At 36.9% G+C, this 11,579-nt stretch overlaps 3 protein-coding genes across 3 annotated transcripts; all 3 read left to right on the top strand.

Moving 5' to 3' along the window:
- Positions 1 to 2,294: 2,294 nt before the first annotated feature.
- Positions 2,295 to 4,700, top strand: LOC104765573 (zinc finger BED domain-containing protein RICESLEEPER 2-like). The gene is made up of 2 exons (XM_010489299.2): positions 2,295 to 2,422; positions 2,705 to 4,700. The coding sequence occupies exons 1-2, from the start codon at positions 2,386 to 2,388 to the stop codon at positions 4,447 to 4,449; spliced, it is 1,782 nt and encodes a 593-aa protein (XP_010487601.2). The 5' UTR covers positions 2,295 to 2,385; the 3' UTR covers positions 4,450 to 4,700.
- A 464-nt stretch (positions 4,701 to 5,164) lies between these two features.
- LOC104767579 (zinc finger BED domain-containing protein RICESLEEPER 1-like) lies at positions 5,165 to 7,505 on the top strand. The gene is made up of 2 exons (XM_087502064.1): positions 5,165 to 5,300; positions 5,496 to 7,505. The coding sequence occupies exons 1-2, from the start codon at positions 5,285 to 5,287 to the stop codon at positions 7,298 to 7,300; spliced, it is 1,821 nt and encodes a 606-aa protein (XP_087358190.1). The 5' UTR covers positions 5,165 to 5,284; the 3' UTR covers positions 7,301 to 7,505.
- A 613-nt stretch (positions 7,506 to 8,118) lies between these two features.
- On the top strand, positions 8,119 to 10,481 carry LOC104767578 (zinc finger BED domain-containing protein RICESLEEPER 2-like). Its single transcript, XM_019241355.2, has 2 exons — positions 8,119 to 8,240; positions 8,531 to 10,481. The coding sequence occupies exons 1-2, from the start codon at positions 8,204 to 8,206 to the stop codon at positions 10,273 to 10,275; spliced, it is 1,782 nt and encodes a 593-aa protein (XP_019096900.1). The 5' UTR covers positions 8,119 to 8,203; the 3' UTR covers positions 10,276 to 10,481.
- The last annotated feature ends 1,098 nt before the right edge of the window (positions 10,482 to 11,579 follow it).

The raw sequence follows: 11,579 nt of genomic DNA, 5'->3' as shown, positions 1-11,579 counted from the left end.
ACCCTTTCTTCGGTGTTTCTTCATATCAACTCGAGAAACAAGTTCTGAAGATACACAAAGAACGTAAAGAAAAAGTCAAGAAATATCTCAAAGGTTTTGATGGGATACTAACCATCTCTTATGATCTGGTGACTCATGATGATGAATGGTACAATCATTCCAATTATTATATAGGTAGACATGGTCCGCACAAGGATTTCGTTTGTATGAGTGCCCATTTCGTTGATCATAATAAGTGTAAGGTGGGGAAATTGATCTTAGGGTATTATCCTATCGAGTTTAAACGCGGCGAGAAAGTTTTTCTTTACAGAATCAAGAACGTTCTTGTGGATTATGAGATTGAGAACAAGGTCTCTGCTCTTCTAGTCTCTAACTCTGGTGATGGTCATAAGAAGTTTTATGGTTTCAGGAAATGGGTAAAGAAGAGATGGAAGAATCAGATTCATCCTTGCTTTTTTCGGATCTATTGTTGTGCTGATATTTTCAGGTTGATGGTTGATGATGTGTTTGACGGTATGGACTTGTTGCTTGAGGAGATCAGGGTGTTGGTTGGTTGGGGGAAATTAACATCAACCAACTGGAACGTCTCTTTAGGTAATCTGCAAGGAGCTTTAGATATGGAAGATAAGAAAGTGTTTGCTGAGGATGAGTATTACGAGGGATATGACTTACCATCTGATGAGGAATGGGAAATGATTAGGACTTTTTGCAAACTTGCTGGTTGCATTTATAAAGTGGCAAAAGAGCTTTTTGAGGGATGGTATTCGACATGTAATGTCTACTTCTACCTTCTTGCGGAGTTGAAGTTTATGCTAAAGGAAGAGCTTAAGAACAGTGATAATGATTACTTCCTCGAAAAAGCTAAGGAGATATTGGAGAGGTATGATAAGTACTGGAATGATATGTTCCTTGTTTTGGCAACTGCTTCTGTTTTCGACCCTCGTTTCAAGATGAAGTATCTTGAGTTTTACTGCTCAAAGAATGAAGTCGATGAGGAAGGTTCAAAAGCTGAAACTGTTTTGGACAACTTACGCAATTTATATGCTCGCTATAGTGCAGCTGGTGGTATTCCTCCAAAAACAGAATGTCTGGATGGTAAAGCTGACACAGTTTTCTATAGCTCAGATGAAGAAGAAGAAGACGAAAGTGAAGAAGAGGAGAGTGATGAAGAAGAATGGCAAGAGGAAAGTGATGAAGAATGTGGGGAAGAGGAAGAAGAAGAAGAGGATGATGAAGAATCTTGGGAAGAGAATGGTGATGAAGAATGTGGGGAAGAGGAAGGTGAAGAAGAAGAACATACGGACAACGAAGAGAAGAAGTCTGGTGGATACGAGGATTTTGCTTTCTTTCAACAGTTTCTCAAGTTTAAAGGATCTTCAAGAGAGTTTGGTGAATCAGAAATCGATTCCTATCTCAAAGAGCCAGTTATGGAGTGGAACAAAGACTTCCAAGCACTGGCATGGTGGAAACAAGAGAGCCAAAAGTATCCAATCCTCTCCCGAGTAGCCCGTGACATTCTCTCCATACCAATCTCACGTGCGACTTGGTATGAAGCTTATGTTGCTGAGAGAAGAGAGTGTCCAGAATTTGTTGTCTCAATGAAAGCCAAACTAGTGAACGCTATCATGTGCTGCAAAAGCTGGTCACAGCTTTGAACACGGCAAAAGAAATTGCTTTGGCCTTTGTGTGAAACGCTTATGTCTAGACTTCTTTAGTTCTTTTTCATTCATTAAGTCCGTTTTTCATTTCAACAGTAACGTTGAGAACCTTGTTTAATTAATCAAAATTCTCAAGTCCCACTTCATATTAGTTGTAACGTTACATTTGAAGTTTCTTTGATTTAACTACTTTTTTTCTTGTTTTCTCACATTAAGACCACATATGTTTAGACAAAGACGATGTTCATATGCCTTGCCCTAAAAAAAGACGATGTTCATACTTCATAGTAATGTTTTCAAATTCGACATAGGATATGCTTTTTTCATCACCAAATCCAAAACCATAATTGGGATTTTGTAGCTGTTTATAGAAAATTTACATTATCTCGTATTAAACCAAATGTAAAATATTCACTTTTCCATACTGGTACCTTCGGTTTGAGAGAAATTGAAACCACTTTTTCACAAAATCGAGACTCATAAATCATAATCTTCGAAATAATCTCATCCGTCCAGTACATTCATTATAAACCGTCCGATTCACCGCGTCCTGAGAAGATCGTATAACAGAGTGCCACGTATGTAAAATAGCTCCACTAGCATTCCCGCGCAAATGAACCTAGATAGATTCAGAACTGAGAATCGAAATCGTCACTTGTTCCTAATTAAAACCAAAAAACCCTAAATCACTCTCTCCGTACCGTTCATCTCCCCAAACAGCGTTACTATGGTCAAAGGTGATTTCGCCTCCGGCTCTTGTTCAGGTTCTGATTTCTCCTCCTCCTTCTCATTTCAGTATCTCCGGAAAGTTTCAGAATTGTTTTCTCTCTCGTTGTTGTTGTTTTTTTTTTCAATTTGACCCCAAAATTTTAGGGTTTGTTCTGTTCCGATCTCACTATAGTGAATTAGCTTTACAGTGTTGTAATTCACCCGTATGTGTATGTTTATGTCTGTATATACACGATTTGTTCTTTCTAATCTCTGGTCATGCGTTTGGGTGTGTCTAAATGTGAAATGAGATTTTAATATTGTGCATTTTTTTTTAGATAAGAGGAAGAAAGAGTTGGTCGATTCTATGGTTGATGAGGAGCCTTCACTTGAGGAGCAGGAGAAAGCTTGTCATAAAGCTATAGCCAAGTGGTTCACTCGCGCTGGGATTAATCCTAATAAAATTAAGCTCCCTTCCTTTGCAAAGTTTATGAGTTACCTCAATCCTCATTTTCCTCCTAGTGCTTCTAAAGTCGAGAAGGAAGCTCTCGAGTTATACAAAGAATGTAAAGAGAAGGCTAAGAAGTTTCTCAAGGATTTTGATGGGCAGGTAACACTCTCTTATGATTATATGGTTCTTGGGAATGAATTCACTAGGGATTACATTAAAGGCCCCATTTTGCATGAGGATTTCGTCTGTTTGACCGCTCATTTCGTTGATGACAACTGGAGGATGAAGAAATGGATCTTGGGGTACACTACTACTGACCATAAGATACCTAAGGATGATGTTTATGGTTACCCTTTTAAGAACGCTGTTCAGGATTTCGAGATTCAGAGCAATGTCTCTGCTCTTCTACTGCCTAACGATGTGGATTATGATGAAGAAACGTTGGATCCTTTCAGGAAATGGATTGAAGAGAAAGGGAATAATCAGATCATCCCGCGGGTTTCTCTGCTTTATTGTTGTGCTGATCTTTTCCGGTTAATGGTTGATGATCTGTTTGGTCCCTTATGGTTCCTGCTCGAGGATGTTCGTATGTTGGTTGGATGGGGAAGATGTTCATCGACCAACTGGAAAGTCACTTTGTTTCATCTGCAGCAAGGTGTTGATCTGAAAGCTGAGGATGCATTCTCTAAGGACGAGATTTACGATGATTATGACAAACCATCTGATGAAGATTGGATTAAGATTGAAACTTATTGCAAACTCACTGGTTGTATCTATAAAGTGGCAAAGGAGCTTTTCGAGGGAGAGTATTCGACATCTAATGTTTTCTTCCACCTTATTGCTGAGCTGAAGTTTATGTTGAACGAAGAGCTCTCGAAGGCTGATAGTGATTACTTCATCGGCAAAGCTAAGAAGATAATGGAGAGGTTTAATAAGTATTGGAACGATATGTTTCTGATTTTGGCAACTGCTTCTCTATTAGATCCTCGGTTCAAGACGAAGTATCTTGAGTTTTACTGCTCAAAGAAGGAAGTCAATGTTGAAGGTTCAAAAGCTGAAACTGTTTTGGACTATTTGAGCAATCTCTATGCTCGCTATGCAGCTAGCAACATCTCTCAGAAACCAATATCCTCGGATGCTTCAATTGACTCCTCTGACTCTGAAAAAGAGGAAGAAGAAGATTATGATGATGAATGGGAAGAAGAAGAATATGATGATGATGAAGTAGAAGGAGAAGATTACGATGAAGGAAAAGAAGGCAAAGAAGAAAAAAAGAAGGACAAGGAAGAGAAGAAGCCTGATGCGTACGAGGACTTTGTTTTGTTTCAGGAATATCTCAAGTTTGAAGGATCTCCAAGAGAGCTTCATGAATCAGAGCTTGACTCCTACCTTAAAGAACCGGTTATGGAGTGGAACAAAGACTTCAAAGCATTGGACTGGTGGAGAGAAGAGAGCCAAAAGTTTCCAATACTCTCCCGAGTAGCTCGTGACATTCTCTCCATTCCAATCTCATGTGCCACATCGTGGGATGCTTATGTTGTGTTCAAAAGAGAGCCACCTGAGTTTGTTCTCTCCATGGAACCAGAACTTGCTAACGCGATGATGTGCAGCAAAAAATGGTTACGCCTCTAGAGATATGTCAGGATTGGTAAGAACTTCCTTCTTCTTTTCACTGGCAAGAACTTAAAATGCTTTTGCGATTATATGAAACTCATATCTCTGTTATTTAGTACTTTCGCTTGCCATTTGTTCTTTCTCTTTTTTTGCTGTTTTGAAAAGAAAAAAAACGGTTCACTACTTTATTTTGTTGGATTACTATGAAACTTCTTAATCTTGTTTTGTTTGATTAAATTTAAATATCTTGCAAATTTTGAGAAAACAAATTAATATGCAACCACGGTTCATCTCCATGACTCCATCATACTAACACTTTCTTTAACGTTTAATACCTATGGTGGGTGATATTGATATTGTTTATAGAAACTTCACATATAATTTGCTGCCTACAAATGGAAAATTAAAATTAGTTACCGATCACATAAAAAAAAAACAATTATTAAAAATTAACCAATTGTTAATTGTTATCAATTATCATGGATTAAAAATGGGTTGAAAAAAGCCCACAAACGTTTTAACCTCACAAAATCGAACACAATTTTTAAAATAATCTCATCCGTCCACCTCAGTGCATTATCAAATCTCAACCATCAGATCCACCGCCACGCTGAACAATCTCGGAAATAAAAGAAATCATCCAATTACAGAGAGCCACGTACTTAAAATAGCTCCACTTTCCATTCCCGCGTAAATTGATGAATAATAGTCGGAAAAAAAAAGATGAATATTTAGATATATTTAGTAATTAAAACTCGGAACCGTCACATCTTCTCTAAATCTGAAACCTAAAAAATCACCACCTCTCTCCCCGTTCGTCTTCCCCAAACACTGAAACAGCAGCTACATTGCTATGGACTCATCTTCAGGTTCTAATTTCTTCTTCTTCTTCCTTTTTTTTATAATCATTTTAGTTTTTATAGTAATAAGGTTTTGTCTGGACTCCGATAGATATTTGGATTTCACCCTAATTTTCTAGGGTTTGTAGTTGTACTGTTCAATGTGCTATAGATAGATATATAATTGTTTTGACTTTTGATTTCTCTGCTTTTATGTGTGTTTAGATATGAGGAAGAAACTAAAATTGGACGATTCTGTGGTCGATGAGGAGAAAGAAACTCATAATGCTATGGCCAAGTGGTTCATTAGTGGTGAGCTAAATCCTAATTTCATGAAGTCCCCTTCTTTTACAAGGCTTATGAGCTTCATGGAACCCAAGTATCCTCCTACTGTTTCTAAAGTCCAGAATGAAATTCTCGAGATCTACGAGGAATGTAAAGAGAAAGCTAAGTGTTTTTTCAAGGGTTTTGAAGGACAGTTAACACTCTCTTATGAATGGATGATTCTTGGTAATGGTTGGGCTAGGAACTACGTTAAAGGCCCTGTTTTGCTTGAGGATTTCGTCTGTTTGACCGCTCATTTCGTCGATGATAACTGGAAGATGAGGAAATGGATCTTGGGGTACACTACTACTACTGACCAGAATATACCTATGGATGATGGTTATTATGTTTACCCTTTCAAGAATGCTGCTCAGGATTTTGAGATTGACAACAAGGTCTCTACTCTTCTGCTTCCTAACAGTGAGGGTTTTGATGATGAAACGTTGGATCCTTTTAGGAAATGGATTGAAGAGAGAGGGAAGAATCAGTTCAATCCACGGGTTTTGCTACTCTATTGTTGCTCTGATCTTTTCCGGTTAATGGTTGATGATGTGTTTAGTGAGTTGAGCTCGTCGTTGCTAGAGGATGTGCGTATGTTGGTTGGATGGGGAAGGTGTTCATCGACCAACTGGAACGTCACTTTGTTTCATTTGCAACAAGCTGTTGATATGAAAGCTGAGGATGCATTTTCTAAGGACGAGATTTACGATGATTATGACAAACCATCTGATGAAGATTGGATTAAGATTGAAACTTATTGCAAACTCACTGGTTGTATCTATAAAGTGGCAAAGGTTCTTTTCGAGGGAGAGTATTCGACATCTAATGTTTTCTTTCACCTTCTTGCTGAGTTGAAGCTAATGTTGAACCAAGAGCTTGCGGATGCTGATGATGATTACTTCCTCGGCAAAGCTAAGCAGATATTGGAGAGGTTTGATAAGTACTGGAATAGTATGTTTCTGGTTTTGGCAATTGCTTCTGTGTTAGACCCTCGGTTCAAGACGAAGTATCTCGAGTTTTACTGCTCAAAGAAGGCAGTTAATGTTGAAGGTTCAAAAGCTGAAACTGTGTTGGACTATTTACGCAATCTGTTTGCTCGTTATGCAGCAAGCGAGATCTGCCAAAAACCAATATGCCCGGCTGGTACAATTGAATGCTCTGACTCTGAAATAGATGAAGAAGAAGATTATGATGAAGGAGAAGAAGACGAATATGATGATGATGAAGGAGTAGGAGAAGAAGAAGAAGAAGAAGAAGAAGAAGAAGAAGAAGAAGAAGAAGAACAGAAACTAGATGACAATGAAGGAAAAGAAGGCAAAGTAGAAGAACTGAAGGAGAAGGAAGAGAAAGACAAGGAAGAGAAGAAGCATGATGCATACGAGGGTTTTGTTTTGTTTCAAGAATATCTCAAGTTTGAAGGAACTTTAAGAGAGCTTCAAGAATCAGAGCTAGATTCTTACCTTAAAGAGCCGGTTATGGAGTGGAACAAAGACTTCAAAGCACTAGAATGGTGGAAAGAAGAGAGCCAAAAGTATCCAATCCTCTCCCGAGTAGCCCGTGACATTCTCTCCATATCAATCTCACGTGCGGCTTCGTATGACGCTTATGTTGCTGACAGAAGAGAGCCACCTGAGTTTGTTGTCTCCATGAAAGCCAATGTTGCTAACGCCATGATGTGTAGCAAAAAATGGTTACGACTGCTTTGACAATAGAGGCAAAATTTGCTAAGAAGTTCCTTCTTCTTTCTTAGCTAGTAAGAACTTAAATTGCTTCTTCTTTGGCTTTCATGAAACTCAATACTTATCTTTGGATTTCCGTTTTGGTACTTTCGTTTCTCATTTCTATATCAGTAAACATGTTCCTTTCCAGTGATGATTTTGTTAAGTTCATATGAAATCTCTCTTTATTTTTACTTGTGCTAAATGAAAATTTTAGTACTTCACAACTTTTGAGAAAATCAAATTAACATGTAAGATGCTTAATTCTCCCTTTTCTATATGCTATATATATTATTATCCCACGGCTTCATCCTCGTTTGAAGTTTCTTTGGTCAAACTGTTTTTTTTTTTTTTTTTTTTTTATATCACAATCAGAGAGAATAAACGCTTGATGATGATACCTTTTGTCCATCAGATTATTGAAAGTCTATCACCCTTTTGCATTACATAAGGCATATTTGCATCACCAAACAGAATTCATTACTAAAGAAATATTGGGATTTTCGTTTATAGTATCTTTTTACATGTAAAATAGAAAATAGTCTTCTTTATTTTATTTATACCAAATTAAAATTGGGTTGAGAAATTAAAACGGGCCAAGAAGGCCACCAACAAAAAAGTGTTCGTATATGTGAAATAATCTCATCCGTCCAAATCATATACTAGTAACCGTCCGATTAAACTCAGCGACTAGTCAACTCCCGAAAAAAAAAAGAGATCCAATAACAGAAGGCCACGTATGATAGTATTATTTCCCGCGTAAATCAGATAAGTAAAAAAAATATCCTAGAAAATAATTTAGTTTTTGATTGTAAATCAGAACTGTCAAGCAAAACCCTAAATCATCTCTCTGTACCGTTCGTCGCCCCCAAAAAAGCACCAGCGTTTGGTATGGACAACGGTGATCTTTCCTCCGCCTCTTGTTCAGGTTCTAATTTCTCCTCCCCTTTTTCTATTTCAGTGTCTTCAGTAATGTTTTGTCTGACACTCTGACTCATAGAATTATGTATTTGTATCGTCTTCTCGTTGTTTTTTTTTTATATATACTGGATTTGACCCTGATTTCTAGGGTTTGTTATGTTCCGCTCTCACTGTTTTGATTATTCTTTATGAGGTTGTGAATCTATGGGTCTGTGTCTGTATATGTCTGCATATATGCTTCTATATGGGGTTTTTTTTTATGTCATTCCCCTGCTCATGTGTTTGTGTATTTCTTAGATATGAGGAAGAAACTAAAGTTGGACGACTCTGTGGTCGATGAAGAGGTGGTGGCGGGTGATAGTCTTCCTTCACTTGATGAGAAGGAGAAAACATTTCACAATGCTATGGCCGAGTGGTTCATCGCTGATGGGATTAGTCCTAATATCATTAAGAGCCCCACCTTTGCCAAGTTCATCAACTGCTTAAACCCGGAGTTTCCTCCTAATGTTACTGAAGTCAAAAAAGAGGTTCTTGAGATACACGAAGAATGTAAGGAGAAGGCTAAGAGATTTCTCAAGGGTTTTGAAGGTCAATTAACCCTTTCTTATGAATGGTTTGTTCTTAGCGATGAATGGACTGGTCCTGTTTTGCATGATGATTTCGTTTGTTTGGCTGCTCATTTCATTGATGACAACTGGAAGTTGAAGAAATGGATCTTGGGGTACACTACTGACCGGACTGTACCCCTTGAAGATGTTAATATTTACCCTTTTAGAGAGGCTGTTCAGGGTTTCGAGATTGAGAGCAAAGTCTCTACTCTTTTGCTGCCTACTGACTTGGATTTTGATGAAGTGACTTTAGATCCTTTTAGGAAATGGATTGAAGAGAGAGGGAGTAATCAGATCAACCCACGGTTCTCCCTACTCTATTGTTGCGCTGATCTTTTCCGGTTAATGGTTGATGGTCTTTATAGTGACTTAAGCGGGTATTTGCTAGAGGATGTGCGTATGTTGGTTGGATGGGGAAGAATGTCACCTACCAATTGGAACATCACTTTGCCTAATCTGCAACGAGCTGTTGATATGAAAGCTGAGGATGAATTCTCTAAGGACGAGGAGTATGATGAATATGACAAACCATCTGATGAAGATTGGATTAAGATTGAAACTTTTTGCAAACTCGTTGGTTGCATCTATAAAGTGTCAAAGGAGCTTTTCAAGGGAGAGTATTTGACATCTAACGTCTTCTTCCACCTACTTGCTGAGCTAAAGCTAATGTTGAACCAAGAGCTTGTGAGTGCTGATAATGATTACTTCATCAGCAGTGCTAAGTATTTATTGAAGAGGTTTGATAGGTACTGGAACAATATGTTCCTGGTTTTGGCGACTGCTTCTGTATTAGACCCTCGGTTTAAGATGAAGTATCTCGAGTTTTATTGCTCAAAGAAGGAAGTCAATGTTGAAGGTTCTAAGGCTGAAACTGTTTTGGACCATTTACGCGTTCTATATGCTCGCTATGCAGCTAACGATATCTATCAAAAACCAATATGCCCGGTTGCTGCAATTGACTCCGCAGAAGAAGAAGAGGAAGAGCAAGAGCAAGATTACGATGATGAAGAAGAAGATGATGATGAAGGAAAAGAGCAAAAACAAGATGATGATAAAGGAGAAGAAGAAGAAGAACAAAGGGACAAGGAAGAGAAGAAGCCTGATGCATATGAGGGTTTTGTGTTGTTTCAGGAATATCTCAAGTTTGAAGGATCTCCAAGAGAGCTTCAAGAATCAGAGCTTGATTCCTACCTCAAAGAACCGGTTATGGAGTGGAACAAAGACTTCAAAACACTGGAATGGTGGAGGGAAGAGGGCAAAAAGTATCCAGTCCTCTCCCGAGTAGCACGTGACATTCTTTCCATTCCAATCTCGCGCGCCGTATCGTGGGATGCTTATGTTATGTTCAAAAGAGAGCCTCCTCAGTTTGTTCTCTCCTTGGAACCCGAAATTACTAACGCCTTGATGTGCAGCAAAAATTGGTTACGCCTTTGATGATTGATAATGGCAAAATGGGTAAGAAGTTCCTTCTTATCACTGACGAGTAAGAACTTAAAACTACTTTTTTAGCCTTCTTGTAACTCAATCTCTCTGGTTTTTAGTACTATCCTTTTTGAAGACTTATCTTGTTTAATTAGTATGAAGTATCTCAATATCAGTTACTGTTTTTGTTAATTTAAATTTGAATATTTTTACAAAAATATTGAGATAATCAAATTAATATATCTACTAATCTAAAAAAGTTTACAGACACTATATTATAAAGGTAAGATGCTTAAGTGAAGTATTAAGTCTTCCTTTGCTTTATTCGATCTTGTCTCTCCAAACTACAAGTCTACTTAACCTTAATAACTGCCAATACAAGGTTTCTGCAAACGTTACTTAAAGATTATCTGAACTGTAAATAGACTTATAGAAGTAATGTTTGATTGAACATATGGGTTGGTTTTATTTGTTAAATAATTTTAGAAAAATATACTATTTCTCTTTAAGCAATCAAGTAGACTAGAAGTATAATAACACATGTTAGCAATCTATAAATTGGGAAGTTAACAACAATCTTTTCAATCTAACTACATGTATATCATTTCTCCACCTTTTACATGAAAAATTCTTGACTCTTTACAATATCTGCATTTTTTTTTTGCCACGTTCTCTAAAAATGATGTATTCATTGTTCAAGTGTACGTGTAAGTTGTAACTAGGTAAAGAAACCAATACGGTGGCCAAGTAGTTTGAAAGCTTGCACTCATGTTTTCCACGTGTAGCTCACCAGTCCCCATTAGCCAAGTTAAGTACTAATTAATCTTTGTCTTATTTTTGTATTTAACACTAAAAATTTGAATTTGGTTTGACAAATCAGTGTGGACACAAGAGTTTCATGCATTTAAATAAACACCTATATATAGATAATTTACACAGAGATATTTTTGGTACTAGAAACTTATAAATTGATAAGTTTATTACAGTTGGCAAAAAAATCATATAAATAATTTTAGAAAACTGAATAAAAATAGATAATAATATTATCTTTACCATAAAAAATAGATAATAATATTTATGTAAGTAAACACATATAATTTCTCAACATATTCGAGATATTTTTGGGTTACTAGAAACTTATATATTGCTGGGAAAAAAAACTTATATATTGATAAGTTTATTACAGTTGGCAAAAAAATCATATAAATAATTTTACAAAAACTGTATAAAAATAGATAATAATTATATATATATATTTGGTAAAAAATAGATAATTATATTTATACAAGCAAACACATATATATATTCTCAACATA

Source organism: Camelina sativa, chromosome 19 (assembly GCF_030686135.1).
Source record: "Camelina sativa cultivar CO46 ecotype springtype chromosome 19, ASM3068613v1".
Lineage (NCBI taxonomy): Eukaryota > Viridiplantae > Streptophyta > Magnoliopsida > Brassicales > Brassicaceae > Camelina > Camelina sativa.
This window is presented reverse-complemented; position numbering and strand designations above follow the sequence as displayed.